Source organism: Pseudoliparis swirei, chromosome 6, assembly GCF_029220125.1.
Source record: "Pseudoliparis swirei isolate HS2019 ecotype Mariana Trench chromosome 6, NWPU_hadal_v1, whole genome shotgun sequence".
NCBI lineage: Eukaryota > Metazoa > Chordata > Actinopteri > Perciformes > Liparidae > Pseudoliparis > Pseudoliparis swirei.
Genome location: NC_079393.1, coordinates 24,937,604 through 24,954,549, shown reverse-complemented (window position 1 = coordinate 24,954,549; position 16,946 = coordinate 24,937,604). Strand labels below are relative to the sequence as shown.

Here is a 16,946-nt window from a genome sequence, read left to right as displayed (position 1 = left end):
CAAAGGTCATAGGTTCACAAAAGCAGTGAACTATCTGAATACAATGCTAGATACATGTACTTGCACCTGTCCATCCTGGAGAGGGATCCTCCTCTGTTCTCTCCTGAAGGGTTCTTCCCTTTTCCCCCCTGAAGGGTTATTTGGGAGTTGTTCCTGATCCGATGTGAGGTCAAAGGTCAGGGATGTCTATGTGTACAGATTGTAAAGCACTCCGAGACAAATTTGTAATTTGTGAAATTGGGCTCTACAAATAAACTGAATTGAATTAAATAAATGAGGAAAACCACATTTTGTATTACCGTTTTGAGTAAAAATGATGCGTCTGTCACACATTCACCAAAATTATAAAGATGGGACTGAGAAATGACTTCATATTGCAGATAAAGTTTCATGGGGTGTGTGCAAATAAAAAATGACCATTACATTTATTTATTTTTATAAATATGTATTGTACATAAAATAAAAAAAATTCTACATTATATACATGTTGAGAAATAGAAAACAGAACACAACTATTGACTATTTACAATATAGCTTCACTATAATAACATCATGTCATCGTGTCACGAGAGCTCTCTGCTGGCCGGGCAGGTGGAGCTGCAGGCTGCGCTGCAGGCGCTGGTGAATCCTCTCTGTAAAATACAAGACTAGTCAGCACCGCGCGCACGTTACGGACACCGTGACACGTAACGTGTAGTAAAGACTCTTACCCGGTCCAGGTGGACCTCTTCTGGCTGCGTGTTCCTCCTCGTGGCTCCGCAGCCCCTCCAGGCTCCGCGCTGCTCGCCAAAATCACTGTTCTAAATGAGTCTCACCTGTGTGGTGGGAGGTCCTTTGTGATTTACTGAGTGTTCATTGGTTGGTATTTTTCGAGAAATGTTGACAGACAAACGGATTGACAAATCACGGTGAAGGGTTTCGTGTGACGAGTTCTTTCCGCGCCAACGCACACCGGAAGTAAACAAAGTCGCGATTTGGACAAGTTCGGCGGGCCGGATTAAAAAGCCTAATGGGCCAGATGTGGCCCGCGGGCCGTAGTTTGCCCATGTCTGGGCTATACGAATAAACTGAATTGAATTGCATTGGTCACTGGTTGCAAGTATTAATGATGGCGATCACCAAAATGCCGAACTCAAGGCTTCAAAGCCACAAACCAAGGGGGATGATGCGACAACTTGTATACAGTCAATGGCTGCAACATATAAAGTGAAAGCTGGAAATAAACTGAAATGAAGGAAAACAGTATACATAAACCTCCTCATATCATACTTAAAGGGGATATACAACTGATTGGGTTGTTTGTGGTTTGGTAGGAACTGCAGATAAACCAGTTTATTACACAGAAGCACGGGAAAAGTGAGTTTTCTTTGACGATATGTCCCCTTTAAAAGAAACAAGTAGAATCTAGAGCGCTGAATTTTGTCAATGGGAGCCTTAAGCAGACGTTGGGTCTCCGCAAGAGTCTGATGAAACGAAGCTGATGGTCCACTAGTTATTTCTCACCTCATCTGACCTCTGACAGACATTCACGTCAAAGACAAAGTACAGACATCACCATAGCCCTCAAGATGATTCTTGCCCATCTGTGAACGTCTTATCTTCGCCCTTTCTTCCTTTTGAAGTTAAGCAAGAGCTGTACAGTTTGATTTTATTCTTTCAGCCATTGGTTTCCATTCATTTCTCCACTGTGTGAAAAGTATAAGAAGTGCCTGAGTTGGTGGAGGCTTATCTACACAGGGGACATTTCACTTGCGCTTTCCAGGCTGCTGTGCTGATGTGCATCCTGTGAAGACGTTGCGTTATCCATCAAAGTGAACATTGCATGTCCGTATTGCAAGAGTCTATTCTTCCATTTTCATATTGTATGACGGGCCCAGATTTGAGAATAACCAGCAATTTCTTTACAAAAAAACAGTTTGCTCCTTTTTAAAGAAGCATTCATTGTATTCTCTTTTTTTCTGGTCAACTTAGGAGAAGTGGGACGAGCTGTAACGATGTGAGGAGCGTAATGAAGGTGTTAGCAAACGGTAGTTTTTGAGTATTCATTTGGAGTTTTGGGCACCTGAAGAATGTTACCGCGATATTTTCTTTCCTTTCTGCTCTGTTTATGGTCTCAATCTCTATTTTCGAGTCTTCTTCAATGCAGCACGATGTTCATTTAGTAAATTGTGGTCCATTTAGAGTTAAAAAGACCATAAAGTAGGGTATACTTTAGGGCGGGGCTGCCTTTTGATTGACAGGTCTCTACTGCATCTACTCCTCTAAATATGGTCATTCTTTCTTACAATAGCTCCCTTAGAAAAAATACCTGGCCGCTCAGCTGCTACACGGTGCCCAACTAGTTGCTACTTTAATGTGATTGACTTAAGTAGTGTGTTAAGATGATGATAGTATTTTTATTTATTTTCAAACAATATAACACAACTTTTGGCTTTAGGTACTACATCCCAATACATCTTCGTTATACTCCGAGAGGCGGAAAAACATCCTGATCGTATGAGATGACCTTCAGAGTATTGGTAAGCCATCAATACCTCCATTTATCCGTCAGCCTCTAGACTGAATTGGACCATAGCCAGGGCATATCCATTCAATAGCTATTGAACCATCTCTACGCTTACGTTGTTTGTGTGTGTTTGTGTGTGTGTGTGTGCGTGTGATCTAACTGAAAAGCATTTTCTGTTTGTGCGTTACAAGTTTTTGCCATCCTAACTTATAACGTTACCGCCAGCAAGCGACTTCATAGGCTTTTTTGGAAATGGCATCCGTTACGTGTATTTCGCCGATGTTTCGAACTATGAGTTACCGCCACATAATTCAATATATTTCATATATTAATGTTGAACTAAAGGTTGATGTTGCCTACTAAAAGAGTAAAAAAGGGGTTCAAAAGAGTCTGGATGGAGCGATGTGTTTTGTGGAAGAAGTCTCAACACTAGGGATGCATTTAAGAGTATTTATTTGACAATCATTTGTGGTTGCTTTAAAGTTTCTGTCGACCTCCAATAATCAGACAGACAATCTAATGTCTCACAAATGAGATTAGTACTTACAGTCTCCATTCAGTGAGCTTAAAGCTCCCAGTTTGTGTGTTGTTCTCACTCACCACCCCAATGGCGTGCTCTCTCTTGCTCAGCATTTCAAAAGAGACTGAGCTTCGTGCCAAGAGAGGTAACGGCTGCTTTCCGCTTCCGGTTTAGAACCCTACCCCCGGTTTTAGACTTCAGAATAAGAGCCTAAACAGGAAACCAGCTAGGATCTCAAGGGAAACGCACCTCTACCACAATAAAACCAATCTCATTCATACTGTCCACATCCTACAGTTGTGATAACAATAAACCTCATTAAATCAACATTACAGTTACACATATAATACAGCGATCATACTTGTCTATGCTTCTTAATACATTAATCGGAATATTCCTCCCTAATATTCACTATGTAAATTATCTTTCTATATGCATTATTTAAAACATAAGACTTCCTTATTTACATGTGCAAGTGTACATAAAATCCACTACAACCTAACACTACCTTGAGGTAAAGTCTGCCCCCGGTATTTTGGGGTGTATGACACAATTATATCATGGCAGATGTATTGCTCAGGACACAAAGGTATATCCACGTTGAGTGTTTGTATGATTGGTTCTCATGAAAGTAGCAATCAGCAACACCACAGACCAAGCATCTGAACAGGCTCAGCACTCGTACTGTGAATGCACTTCTCCACTGGTCACTTTAAAAAAAAGCTTGGTATTCTTGTGTAATTCTATGGGTTTCGTCTGTGTTTTGTGATATTGATCCTTTATTTTGTGATCCCAATGTCATGTCAATCCTTTGATGACCACATAGATGTTGAATAGTTGTCATTTCTCCCCGTCAGGAGGGCCCCGGTCACCCCTCCCCCACTGAGACCCCCAGACCTCCGGCTCTCCTCCCAGCAGCAGCCAGTTTACGCCCAGGCCCTCCAGTCCGCCCCTCGGCCCCCACGCCTCTGCCCCGTCCCTCCATGTTCCCCCACCCCAGTGTGCACTGGTCCCACTCCGGTCCCCCCGAATGGCACCCGCCCCGCCGCTCCCCTTCCCCCTCGCCCCCACCACAGCGGGCCCCGGGCGAGACCTCGGAGCTGAAGAGAAAGCTGTACGACATCTTCCCCGACCAGAGGCAGCGGATCGACCGCATCCAAATCCCTGGACCTGGTCACCATGAAGAAACTAGACAGCAAGGTGAACATAATCCCAGTGATCGCCAAGGCTGACACCATCAGTAAGAGCGAGCTGCACAAATTCAAGATCAAGATCATGAGCGAGCTGGTCAGCAACGGCGTGCAAATTTATCAGTTCCCCCTGGATGATGAGACTGTCGCCAAGGTCAACACTACGATGAATGGTCATTTGCCATTGTGGGAGCGGGGGGTGCGGAAGCACAGCTGCGGAGTAGGTGAAGCAGGGGGTGTGGCTCGAGGAACGGTGCCGGAAGTGGCGAGGTGGCCTCAGCTGCACCGGATCAGGAATTGTCTTCCTCTATAGACGCAGAGCTAGCACTGGAGAGGGAGACCGGAGCCTGGCAGCGAAGCAGCCGGGACGCAGAGTTAAACGATCAAATAAAAAGCCATTCTGATTGCAACCCTGCCTGTGTGTGGATACATTTTGCGCGCGGATACCCACAAACTTGTTACAGCCATTTGCTGTGGTAGGCAGCACCGAGGAAGTCTCTGTTGGCAATAAGATGGTGAAGGCTCGTCAGTATCCCTGGGGTGTAGTTCAAGTGGAGAACGAGAGTCACTGTGACTTCGTAAAGCTGAGGGAGATGTTGATCTGTAGCTGAAGAGAAAGCTGTACGACATCTTCCCCGACCAGAGGCAGCGGATCGACCGCATCCAAATCCCTGGACCTGGTCACCATGAAGAAACTAGACAGCAAGGTGAACATAATCCCAGTGATCGCCAAGGCTGCCACCATCAGTAAGAGCGAGCTGCACAAATTCAAGATCAAGATCATGAGCGAGCTGGTCAGCAACGGCGTGCAAATTTATCAGTTCCCCCTGGATGATGAGACTGTCGCCAAGGTCAACACTACGATGAATGGTCATTTGCCATTGTGGGAGCGGGGGTGCGGAAGCACAGCTGCGGAGTAGGTGAAGCAGGGGGTGTGGCTCGAGGAACGGTGCCGGAAGTGGCGAGGTGGCCTCAGCTGCACCGGATCAGGAATTGTCTTCCTCTATATAGACGCAGAGCTAGCACTGGAGAGGAGACGAGCCTGGCAGCGAAGCAGCCGGACGCAGAGTTAAACGATCAAATAAAAAGCCATTCTGATTGCAACCCTGCCTGTGTGTGGATACATTTTGCGCTGGATACCCACGAACTTGTTACAGCCATTTGCTGTGGTAGGCAGCACCGAGGAAGTCTCTGTTGGCAATAAGATGGTGAAGGCTCGTCAGTATCCCTGGGGTGTAGTTCAAGTGGAGACCGAGAGTCACTGTGACTTCGTAAAGCTGAGGGAGATGTTGATCTGTAGCTGAAGAGAAAGCTGTACGACATCTTCCCGACCAGAGGCAGCGGATCGACCGCATCCAAATCCCTGGACCTGGTCACCATGAAGAAACTAGACAGCAAGGTGAACATAATCCCAGTGATCGCCAAGGCTGACACCATCAGTAAGAGCGAGCTGCACAAATTCAAGATCAAGATCATGAGCGAGCTGGTCAGCAACGGCGTGCAAATTTATCAGTTCCCCCTGGATGATGAGACTGTCGCCAAGGTCAACACTACGATGAATGGTCATTTGCCATTGTGGGAGCGGGGGGTGCGGAAGCACAGCTGCGGAGTAGGTGAAGCAGGGGTGTGGCTCGAGGAACGGTGCCGGAAGTGGCGAGGTGGCCTCAGCTGCACCGGATCAGGAATTGTCTTCCTCTATATAGACGCAGAGCTAGCACTGGAGAGGGAGACCGGAGCCTGGCAGCGAAGCAGCCGGGACGCAGAGTTAAACGATCAAATAAAAAGCCATTCTGATTGCAACCCTGCCTGTGTGTGGATACATTTTGCGCCGCGGATACCCACGAACTTGTTACAGCCATTTGCTGTGGTAGGCAGCACCGAGGAAGTCTCTGTTGGCAATAAGATGGTGAAGGCTCGTCAGTATCCCTGGGGTGTAGTTCAAGTGGAGAACGAGAGTCACTGTGACTTCGTAAAGCTGAGGGAGATGTTGATCTGTAGCTGAAGAGAAAGCTGTACGACATCTTCCCCGACCAGAGGCAGCGGATCGACCGCATCCAAATCCCTGGACCTGGTCACCATGAAGAAACTAGACAGCAAGGTGAACATAATCCCAGTGATCGCCAAGGCTGACACCATCAGTAAGAGCGAGCTGCACAAATTCAAGATCAAGATCATGAGCGAGCTGGTCAGCAACGGCGTGCAAATTTATCAGTTCCCCCTGGATGATGAGACTGTCGCCAAGGTCAACACTACGATGAATGGTCATTTGCCATTGTGGGAGCGGGGTGCGGAAGCACAGCTGCGGAGTAGGTGAAGCAGGGGGTGTGGCTCGAGGAACGGTGCCGGAAGTGGCGAGGTGGCCTCAGCTGCACCGGATCAGGAATTGTCTTCCTCTATATAGACGCAGAGCTAGCACTGGAGAGGAGACGGAGCCTGGCAGCGAAGCAGCCGGACGCAGAGTTAAACGATCAAATAAAAAGCCATTCTGATTGCAACCCTGCCTGTGTGTGGATACATTTTGCGCCGGATACCCACGAACTTGTTACAGCCATTTGCTGTGGTAGGCAGCACCGAGGAAGTCTCTGTTGGCAATAAGATGGTGAAGGCTCGTCAGTATCCCTGGGGTGTAGTTCAAGTGGAGAACGAGAGTCACTGTGACTTCGTAAAGCTGAGGGAGATGTTGATCTGTAGCTGAAGAGAAAGCTGTACGACATCTTCCCGGCTCAGAGGCAGCGGATCGACCGCATCCAAATCCCTGGACCTGGTCACCATGAAGAAACTAGACAGCAAGGTGAACATAATCCCAGTGATCGCCAAGGCTGACACCATCAGTAAGAGCGAGCTGCACAAATTCAAGATCAAGATCATGAGCGAGCTGGTCAGCAACGGCGGCAAATTTATCAGTTCCCCCTGGATGATGAGACTGTCGCCAAGGTCAACACTACGATGAATGGTCATTTGCCATTGTGGGAGCGGGGGGTGCGGAAGCACAGCTGCGGAGTAGGTGAAGCAGGGGGTGTGGCTCGAGGAACGGTGCCGGAAGTGGCGAGGTGGCCTCAGCTGCACCGGATCAGGAATTGTCTTCCTCTATATAGACGCAGAGCTAGCACTGGAGAGGGAGACCGGAGCCTGGCAGCGAAGCAGCCGGACGCAGAGTTAAACGATCAAATAAAAGCCATTCTGATTGCAACCCTGCCTGTGTGTGGATACATTTTGCGCGCGGATACCCACGAACTTGTTACAGCCATTTGCTGTGGTAGGCAGCACCGAGGAAGTCTCTGTTGGCAATAAGATGGTGAAGGCTCGTCAGTATCCCTGGGGTGTAGTTCAAGTGGAGACCGAGAGTCACTGTGACTTCGTAAAGCTGAGGGAGATGTTGATCTGTAGCTGAAGAGAAAGCTGTACGACATCTTCCCGACCAGAGGCAGCGGATCGACCGCATCCAAATCCCTGGACCTGGTCACCATGAAGAAACTAGACAGCAAGGTGAACATAATCCCAGTGATCGCCAAGGCTGACACCATCAGTAAGAGCGAGCTGCACAAATTCAAGATCAAGATCATGAGCGAGCTGGTCAGCAACGGCGTGCAAATTTATCAGTTCCCCCTGGATGATGAGACTGTCGCCAAGGTCAACACTACGATGAATGGTCATTTGCCATTGTGGGAGCGGGGGGTGCGGAAGCACAGCTGCGGAGTAGGTGAAGCAGGGGGTGTGGCTCGAGGAACGGTGCCGGAAGTGGCGAGGTGGCCTCAGCTGCACCGGATCAGGAATTGTCTTCCTCTATATAGACGCAGAGCTAGCACTGGAGAGGGAGACCGGAGCCTGGCAGCGAAGCAGCCGGGACGCAGAGTTAAACGATCAAATAAAAAGCCATTCTGATTGCAACCCTGCCTGTGTGTGGATACATTTTGCGCCGTGGATACCCACGAACTTGTTACAGCCATTTGCTGTGGTAGGCAGCACCGAGGAAGTCTCTGTTGGCAATAAGATGGTGAAGGCTCGTCAGTATCCCTGGGGTGTAGTTCAAGTGGAGACCGAGAGTCACTGTGACTTCGTAAAGCTGAGGGAGATGTTGATCTGTAGCTGAAGAGAAAGCTGTACGACATCTTCCCCGACCAGAGGCAGCGGATCGACCGCATCCAAATCCCTGGACCTGGTCACCATGAAGAAACTAGACAGCAAGGTGAACATAATCCCAGTGATCGCCAAGGCTGACACCATCAGTAAGAGCGAGCTGCACAAATTCAAGATCAAGATCATGAGCGAGCTGGTCAGCAACGGCGTGCAAATTTATCAGTTCCCCCTGGATGATGAGACTGTCGCCAAGGTCAACACTACGATGAATGGTCATTTGCCATTGTGGGAGCGGGGTGCGGAAGCACAGCTGCGGAGTAGGTGAAGCAGGGGTGTGGCTCGAGGAACGGTGCCGAAGTGGCGAGGTGGCCTCAGCTGCACCGGATCAGGAATTGTCTTCCTCTATAGACGCAGAGCTAGCACTGGAGAGGAGACCGGAGCCTGGCAGCGAAGCAGCCGACGCAGAGTTAAACGATCAAATAAAAAGCCATTCTGATTGCAACCCTGCCTGTGTGTGGATACATTTTGCGCCATGGATACCCACGAACTTGTTACAGCCATTTGCTGTGGTAGGCAGCACCGAGGAAGTCTCTGTTGGCAATAAGATGGTGAAGGCTCGTCAGTATCCCTGGGGTGTAGTTCAAGTGGAGACCGAGAGTCACTGTGACTTCGTAAAGCTGAGGGAGATGTTGATCTGTAGCTGAAGAGAAAGCTGTACGACATCTTCCCGACCAGAGGCAGCGGATCGACCGCATCCAAATCCCTGGACCTGGTCACCATGAAGAAACTAGACAGCAAGGTGAACATAATCCCAGTGATCGCCAAGGCTGACACCATCAGTAAGAGCGAGCTGCACAAATTCAAGATCAAGATCATGAGCGAGCTGGTCAGCAACGGCGTGCAAATTTATCAGTTCCCCCTGGATGATGAGACTGTCGCCAAGGTCAACACTACGATGAATGGTCATTTGCCATTGTGGGAGCGGGGTGCGGAAGCACAGCTGCGGAGTAGGTGAAGCAGGGGTGTGGCTCGAGGAACGGTGCCGGAAGTGGCGAGGTGGCCTCAGCTGCACCGGATCAGGAATTGTCTTCCTCTATATAGACGCAGAGCTAGCACTGGAGAGGGAGATCGAGCCTGGCAGCGAAGCAGCCGACGCAGAGTTAAACGATCAAATAAAAAGCCATTCTGATTGCAACCCTGCCTGTGTGTGGATACATTTTGCGCCGCGGATACCCACGAACTTGTTACAGCCATTTGCTGTGGTAGGCAGCACCGAGGAAGTCTCTGTTGGCAATAAGATGGTGAAGGCTCGTCAGTATCCCTGGGGTGTAGTTCAAGTGGAGACCGAGAGTCACTGTGACTTCGTAAAGCTGAGGGAGATGTTGATCTGTAGCTGAAGAGAAAGCTGTACGACATCTTCCCGACCAGAGGCAGCGGATCGACCGCATCCAAATCCCTGGACCTGGTCACCATGAAGAAACTAGACAGCAAGGTGAACATAATCCCAGTGATCGCCAAGGCTGACACCATCAGTAAGAGCGAGCTGCACAAATTCAAGATCAAGATCATGAGCGAGCTGGTCAGCAACGGCGGCAAATTTATCAGTTCCCCTGGATGATGAGACTGTCGCCAAGGTCAACACTACGATGAATGGTCATTTGCCATTGTGGGAGCGGGGTGCGGAAGCACAGCTGCGGAGTAGGTGAAGCAGGGGTGTGGCTCGAGGAACGGTGCCGGAAGTGGCGAGGTGGCCTCAGCTGCACCGGATCAGGAATTGTCTTCCTCTATAGACGCAGAGCTAGCACTGGAGAGGGAGATCGAGCCTGGCAGCGAAGCAGCCGGACGCAGAGTTAAACGATCAAATAAAAAGCCATTCTGATTGCAACCCTGCCTGTGTGTGGATACATTTTGCGCCGCGGATACCCACGAACTTGTTACAGCCATTTGCTGTGGTAGGCAGCACCGAGGAAGTCTCTGTTGGCAATAAGATGGTGAAGGCTCGTCAGTATCCCTGGGGTGTAGTTCAAGTGGAGACCGAGAGTCACTGTGACTTCGTAAAGCTGAGGGAGATGTTGATCTGTAGCTGAAGAGAAAGCTGTACGACATCTTCCCCGACCAGAGGCAGCGGATCGACCGCATCCAAATCCCTGGACCTGGTCACCATGAAGAAACTAGACAGCAAGGTGAACATAATCCCAGTGATCGCCAAGGCTGACACCATCAGTAAGAGCGAGCTGCACAAATTCAAGATCAAGATCATGAGCGAGCTGGTCAGCAACGGCGTGCAAATTTATCAGTTCCCTGGATGATGAGACTGTCGCCAAGGTCAACACTACGATGAATGGTCATTTGCCATTGTGGGAGCGGGGGTGCGGAAGCACAGCTGCGGAGTAGGTGAAGCAGGGGGTGTGGCTCGAGGAACGGTGCCGGAAGTGTCGAGGTGGCCTCTGCTGCACCGGATCAGGAATTGTCTTCCTCTATAGACGCAGAGCTAGCACTGGAGAGGGAGACGGAGCCTGGCAGCGAAGCAGCCGGACGCAGAGTTAAACGATCAAATAAAAAGCCATTCTGATTGCAACCCTGCCTGTGTGTGGATACATTTTGCCGCGGATACCCACGAACTTGTTACAGCCATTTGCTGTGGTAGGCAGCACCGAGGAAGTCTCTGTTGGCAATAAGATGGTGAAGGCTCGTCCAGTATCCCTGGGGTGTAGTTCAAGTGGAGACCGAGAGTCACTGTGACTTCGTAAAGCTGAGGGAGATGTTGATCTGTAGCTGAAGAGAAAGCTGTACGACATCTTCCCGACCAGAGGCAGCGGATCGACCGCATCCAAATCCCTGGACCTGGTCACCATGAAGAAACTAGACAGCAAGGTGAACATAATCCCAGTGATCGCCAAGGCTGACACCATCAGTAAGAGCGAGCTGCACAAATTCAAGATCAAGATCATGAGCGAGCTGGTCAGCAACGGCGCAAATTTATCAGTTCCCCCTGGATGATGAGACTGTCGCCAAGGTCAACACTACGATGAATGGTCATTTGCCATTGTGGGAGCGGGGGTGCGGAAGCACAGCTGCGGAGTAGGTGAAGCAGGGGGTGTGGCTCGAGGAACGGTGCCGGAAGTGGCGAGGTGGCCTCAGCTGCACCGGATCAGGAATTGTCTTCCTCTATATAGACGCAGAGCTAGCACTGGAGAGGGAGATCGAGCCTGGCAGCGAAGCAGCCGGACGCAGAGTTAAACGATCAAATAAAAAGCCATTCTGATTGCAACCCTGCCTGTGTGTGGATACATTTTGCGCCGCGGATACCCACGAACTTGTTACAGCCATTTGCTGTGGTAGGCAGCACCGAGGAAGTCTCTGTTGGCAATAAGATGGTGAAGGCTCGTCAGTATCCCTGGGGTGTAGTTCAAGTGGAGACCGAGAGTCACTGTGACTTCGTAAAGCTGAGGGAGATGTTGATCTGTAGCTGAAGAGAAAGCTGTACGACATCTTCCCGACCAGAGGCAGCGGATCGACCGCATCCAAATCCCTGGACCTGGTCACCATGAAGAAACTAGACAGCAAGGTGAACATAATCCCAGTGATCGCCAAGGCTGACACCATCAGTAAGAGCGAGCTGCACAAATTCAAGATCAAGATCATGAGCGAGCTGGTCAGCAACGGCAAATTTATCAGTTCCCCCTGGATGATGAGACTGTCGCCAAGGTCAACACTACGATGAATGGTCATTTGCCATTGTGGGAGCGGGGGGTGCGGAAGCACAGCTGCGGAGTAGGTGAAGCAGGGGGTGTGGCTCGAGGAACGGTGCCGGAAGTGGCGAGGTGGCCTCAGCTGCACCGGATCAGGAATTGTCTTCCTCTATATAGACGCAGAGCTAGCACTGGAGAGGGAGACCGGAGCCTGGCAGCGAAGCAGCCGGGACGCAGAGTTAAACGATCAAATAAAAAGCCATTCTGATTGCAACCCTGCCTGTGTGTGGATACATTTTGCGCCGCGGATACCCACGAACTTGTTACAGCCATTTGCTGTGGTAGGCAGCACCGAGGAAGTCTCTGTTGGCAATAAGATGGTGAAGGCTCGTCAGTATCCCTGGGGTGTAGTTCAAGTGGAGACCGAGAGTCACTGTGACTTCGTAAAGCTGAGGGAGATGTTGATCTGTAGCTGAAGAGAAAGCTGTACGACATCTTCCCCGGCCAGAGGCAGCGGATCGACCGCATCCAAATCCCTGGACCTGGTCACCATGAAGAAACTAGACAGCAAGGTGAACATAATCCCAGTGATCGCCAAGGCTGACACCATCAGTAAGAGCGAGCTGCACAAATTCAAGATCAAGATCATGAGCGAGCTGGTCAGCAACGGCGTGCAAATTTATCAGTTCCCCCTGGATGATGAGACTGTCGCCAAGGTCAACACTACGATGAATGGTCATTTGCCATTGTGGGAGCGGGGGGTGCGGAAGCACAGCTGCGGAGTAGGTGAAGCAGGGGGTGTGGCTCGAGGAACGGTGCCGGAAGTGGCGAGGTGGCCTCAGCTGCACCGGATCAGGAATTGTCTTCCTCTATATAGACGCAGAGCTAGCACTGGAGAGGGAGACCGGAGCCTGGCAGCGAAGCAGCCGGGACGCAGAGTTAAACGATCAAATAAAAAGCCATTCTGATTGCAACCCTGCCTGTGTGTGGATACATTTTGCGCCGCGGATACCCACGAACTTGTTACAGCCATTTGCTGTGGTAGGCAGCACCGAGGAAGTCTCTGTTGGCAATAAGATGGTGAAGGCTCGTCAGTATCCCTGGGGTGTAGTTCAAGTGGAGACCGAGAGTCACTGTGACTTCGTAAAGCTGAGGGAGATGTTGATCTGTAGCTGAAGAGAAAGCTGTACGACATCTTCCCCGACCAGAGGCAGCGGATCGACCGCATCCAAATCCCTGGACCTGGTCACCATGAAGAAACTAGACAGCAAGGTGAACATAATCCCAGTGATCGCCAAGGCTGACACCATCAGTAAGAGCGAGCTGCACAAATTCAAGATCAAGATCATGAGCGAGCTGGTCAGCAACGGCGTGCAAATTTATCAGTTCCCCCTGGATGATGAGACTGTCGCCAAGGTCAACACTACGATGAATGGTCATTTGCCATTGTGGGAGCGGGGGGTGCGGAAGCACAGCTGCGGAGTAGGTGAAGCAGGGGGTGTGGCTCGAGGAACGGTGCCGGAAGTGGCGAGGTGGCCTCAGCTGCACCGGATCAGGAATTGTCTTCCTCTATATAGACGCAGAGCTAGCACTGGAGAGGGAGACCGGAGCCTGGCAGCGAAGCAGCCGGGACGCAGAGTTAAACGATCAAATAAAAAGCCATTCTGATTGCAACCCTGCCTGTGTGTGGATACATTTTGCGCCGCGGATACCCACGAACTTGTTACAGCCATTTGCTGTGGTAGGCAGCACCGAGGAAGTCTCTGTTGGCAATAAGATGGTGAAGGCTCGTCAGTATCCCTGGGGTGTAGTTCAAGTGGAGACCGAGAGTCACTGTGACTTCGTAAAGCTGAGGGAGATGTTGATCTGTAGCTGAAGAGAAAGCTGTACGACATCTTCCCCGACCAGAGGCAGCGGATCGACCGCATCCAAATCCCTGGACCTGGTCACCATGAAGAAACTAGACAGCAAGGTGAACATAATCCCAGTGATCGCCAAGGCTGACACCATCAGTAAGAGCGAGCTGCACAAATTCAAGATCAAGATCATGAGCGAGCTGGTCAGCAACGGCGTGCAAATTTATCAGTTCCCCCTGGATGATGAGACTGTCGCCAAGGTCAACACTACGATGAATGGTCATTTGCCATTGTGGGAGCGGGGGTGCGGAAGCACAGCTGCGGAGTAGGTGAAGCAGGGGGTGTGGCTCGAGGAACGGTGCCGGAAGTGGCGAGGTGGCCTCAGCTGCACCGGATCAGGAATTGTCTTCCTCTATATAGACGCAGAGCTAGCACTGGAGAGGGAGACCGGAGCCTGGCAGCGAAGCAGCCGGGACGCAGAGTTAAACGATCAAATAAAAAGCCATTCTGATTGCAACCCTGCCTGTGTGTGGATACATTTTGCGCCGCGGATACCCACGAACTTGTTACAGCCATTTGCTGTGGTAGGCAGCACCGAGGAAGTCTCTGTTGGCAATAAGATGGTGAAGGCTCGTCAGTATCCCTGGGGTGTAGTTCAAGTGGAGACCGAGAGTCACTGTGACTTCGTAAAGCTGAGGGAGATGTTGATCTGTAGCTGAAGAGAAAGCTGTACGACATCTTCCCGACCAGAGGCAGCGGATCGACCGCATCCAAATCCCTGGACCTGGTCACCATGAAGAAACTAGACAGCAAGGTGAACATAATCCCAGTGATCGCCAAGGCTGACACCATCAGTAAGAGCGAGCTGCACAAATTCAAGATCAAGATCATGAGCGAGCTGGTCAGGTGTAACATGCAAATTTATCAGTTCCCCCTGGATGATGAGACTGTCGCCAAGGTCAACACTACGATGAATGGTCATTTGCCATTGTGGGAGCGGGGGGTGCGGAAGCACAGCTGCGGAGTAAGTGAAGCAGGGGTGTGGCTCGAGGAACGGTGCCGGAAGTGGCGAGGTGGCCTCAGCTGCACCGGATCAGGAATTGTCTTCCTCTATATAGACGCAGAGCTAGCACTGGAGAGGGAGACCGGAGCCTGGCAGCGAAGCAGCCGGGACGCAGAGTTAAACGATCAAATAAAAAGCCATTCTGATTGCAACCCTGCCTGTGTGTGGATACATTTTGCGCCGCGGATACCCACGAACTTGTTACAGCCATTTGCTGTGGTAGGCAGCACCGAGGAAGTCTCTGTTGGCAATAAGATGGTGAAGGCTCGTCAGTATCCCTGGGGTGTAGTTCAAGTGGAGAACGAGAGTCACTGTGACTTCGTGAAGCTGAGGGAGATGTTGATCTGTATAAACATGGAGGACCTGAGAGAGCAGACCCACACTCTATGAGCTTTACAGACGCTGCAAACTGGAGGAACTGGGATTCAAGTCACTCAAATCCCTGGACCTGGTCACAATGAAAGAAGCTAGACCAGACAAGGGCAAACTACGGCCCGCGGGCCACATCCGGCCCGTTAGGCTTTTTAATCCGGCCCGCCGAACTTGTCCAAATCGCGACTTTGTTTACTTCCGGTGTGCGTTGGCGCGGAAAGAACTCGTCACACGAAACCCTTCACCGTGATTTGTCAATCCGTTTGTCTGTCAACATTTCTCGAAAAATACCAACCAATGAACACTCAGTAAATCACAAAGGACCTCCCACCACACAGGTGAGACTCATTTAGAACAGTGATTTTGGCGAGCAGCGGAGCCTGGAGGCTGCGGAGCCACGAGGAGGAACACGCAGCCAGAAGAGGTCCACCTGGACCGGTAAGAGTCTTTACTACACGTTACGTGTCACGGTGTCCGCCACGGTGTCCAGAAGGCGCGGTGCTGACTAGTCTTGTATTTTACAGAGAGGATTCACCAGCGCCTGCAGCGCAGCCTGCAGCTCCACCTGCCCGGCCAGCAGAGAGCTCTCGTGACACGATGACATGATGTTATTATAGTGAAGCTATATTGTAAATAGTCAATAGTTGTGTTCTGTTTTCTATTTCTCAACATGTATATAATGTAGAATTTTTTATTTTATGTACAATACATATTTATAAAAAAAAAAAATGTAATGGTCATTTTTTATTTGCACACACCCCATGAAACTTTATCTGCAATATGAAGTCATTTCTCAGTCCCATCTTTATAATTTTGGTGAATGTGTGACAGACGCATCATTTTTACTCAAAACGATAATACAAAATGTGGTTTTCCTCATTTATTTAATTCAATTCAGTTTATTTGTAGAGCCCAATTTCACAAATTACAAATTTGTCTCGGAGTGCTTTACAATCTGTACACATAGACATCCCTGACCTTTGACCTCACATCGGATCAGGAACAACTCCCAAATAAGAAGAACCCTTCAGGAGAGAACAGAGGAGGATCCCTCTCCAGGATGGACAGGTGCAAGTACATGTATCTAGCATTGTATTCAGATAGTTCACTGCTTTTGTGAACCTATGACCTTTGGTCAGTGGCGGCTGGTGAATTTTTTTTTTGGGGGGGCGCAGTTGGGCGGCGCAGTTTAAATAGCACTCCACAATGAGAAGATAAGAGGTTTTGAGTAGAATATTGTAACAAAGCTTTATTTCAAGAACACAGTGCTCAACACTGTCCACAACAACGAAACAAACGAAACATTGGATTCAGAAAGAGATGCATCACATTGTAGGCTACATTGGCCCCACTACTTGTAAAGAAATTTAGCCCGCCTCTTTCAAGTTGGCAAACAAAAAAAATATGCCCGTGCCAAACCATATACACTGCTTTTAAAGTCCAACAGCATTGCTATCATTGCCAAATGTATTGTAATATCTACAAAGTAACAACATATGTTTAGTTTGCCAGCATTAAAAGCAGTTTTCCCTCAAGTTATTTCACCTAGGTCCTAAAATGGCCTTGTGTAATTAGATACAGTATATTATCATAAATAAAATGTGTGTATGTGCTGATCTGGAGTCAGTTTGGTAGGATTTGGGTATGAATAAATTATTTCATTTAAAATA

The 16,946-nt window shown here is 49.6% G+C and overlaps 4 protein-coding genes, 1 long non-coding RNA gene and 3 pseudogenes across 5 annotated transcripts; 7 read left to right on the top strand and 1 right to left on the bottom strand.

Moving 5' to 3' along the window:
• Positions 1–413: 413 nt before the first annotated feature.
• Positions 414–798, bottom strand: LOC130194664 (uncharacterized). Its single transcript, XR_008831928.1, has 2 exons — positions 711–798; positions 414–632 (listed from the first exon to the last, which is right to left on the bottom strand). It is a non-coding gene; the product is annotated as an uncharacterized LOC130194664 (long non-coding RNA).
• Positions 799–4,159: 3,361 nt separating this feature from the next.
• Positions 4,160–4,827, top strand: LOC130194657 (septin-8-B-like). The gene is made up of 2 exons (XM_056415692.1): positions 4,160–4,415; positions 4,681–4,827. Exons 1-2 carry the CDS (start codon positions 4,206–4,208, stop codon positions 4,825–4,827), a joined length of 357 nt encoding a protein of 118 aa, XP_056271667.1. The 5' UTR covers positions 4,160–4,205.
• Positions 4,828–5,594: 767 nt separating this feature from the next.
• LOC130194659 (septin-8-B-like) lies at positions 5,595–6,218 on the top strand. The gene is made up of 2 exons (XM_056415694.1): positions 5,595–5,804; positions 6,072–6,218. The coding sequence occupies exons 1-2, from the start codon at positions 5,595–5,597 to the stop codon at positions 6,216–6,218; spliced, it is 357 nt and encodes a 118-aa protein (XP_056271669.1).
• A 768-nt stretch (positions 6,219–6,986) lies between these two features.
• LOC130194656 (septin-8-B-like) lies at positions 6,987–7,607 on the top strand (annotated as a pseudogene).
• Positions 7,608–7,681: 74 nt separating this feature from the next.
• LOC130194660 (septin-8-B-like) lies at positions 7,682–8,306 on the top strand. Its single transcript, XM_056415695.1, has 2 exons — positions 7,682–7,891; positions 8,160–8,306. The coding sequence occupies exons 1-2, from the start codon at positions 7,682–7,684 to the stop codon at positions 8,304–8,306; spliced, it is 357 nt and encodes a 118-aa protein (XP_056271670.1).
• A 3,534-nt stretch (positions 8,307–11,840) lies between these two features.
• Positions 11,841–12,461, top strand: LOC130194662 (septin-8-B-like; annotated as a pseudogene).
• A 75-nt stretch (positions 12,462–12,536) lies between these two features.
• Positions 12,537–13,161, top strand: LOC130194661 (septin-8-B-like). The gene is made up of 2 exons (XM_056415696.1): positions 12,537–12,746; positions 13,015–13,161. Exons 1-2 carry the CDS (start codon positions 12,537–12,539, stop codon positions 13,159–13,161), a joined length of 357 nt encoding a protein of 118 aa, XP_056271671.1.
• An 18-nt stretch (positions 13,162–13,179) lies between these two features.
• On the top strand, positions 13,180–15,781 carry LOC130195664 (septin-8-A-like; annotated as a pseudogene).
• Positions 15,782–16,946: the final 1,165 nt, after the last annotated feature.

What these genes read in the sequence shown, in the direction of transcription:
- LOC130194657 (XM_056415692.1), top strand. Translation starts at nt 4,206, where the DNA reads ATGAAGAAACTAGACAGCAAGGTGAACATAATCCCAGTGATCGCCAAG. An exon ending in TGCCATTGTGGGAGCGGGGG is followed by an intron (nt 4,416 to 4,680) that starts GTGCGGAAGCAC and finishes AACTTGTTACAG; the next exon opens with CCATTTGCTGTGGTAGGCAG.
- LOC130194659 (XM_056415694.1), top strand. Translation starts at nt 5,595, where the DNA reads ATGAAGAAACTAGACAGCAAGGTGAACATAATCCCAGTGATCGCCAAG. An exon ending in TGCCATTGTGGGAGCGGGGG is followed by an intron (nt 5,805 to 6,071) that starts GTGCGGAAGCAC and finishes AACTTGTTACAG; the next exon opens with CCATTTGCTGTGGTAGGCAG.
- LOC130194660 (XM_056415695.1), top strand. Translation starts at nt 7,682, where the DNA reads ATGAAGAAACTAGACAGCAAGGTGAACATAATCCCAGTGATCGCCAAG. An exon ending in TGCCATTGTGGGAGCGGGGG is followed by an intron (nt 7,892 to 8,159) that starts GTGCGGAAGCAC and finishes AACTTGTTACAG; the next exon opens with CCATTTGCTGTGGTAGGCAG.
- LOC130194661 (XM_056415696.1), top strand. Translation starts at nt 12,537, where the DNA reads ATGAAGAAACTAGACAGCAAGGTGAACATAATCCCAGTGATCGCCAAG. An exon ending in TGCCATTGTGGGAGCGGGGG is followed by an intron (nt 12,747 to 13,014) that starts GTGCGGAAGCAC and finishes AACTTGTTACAG; the next exon opens with CCATTTGCTGTGGTAGGCAG.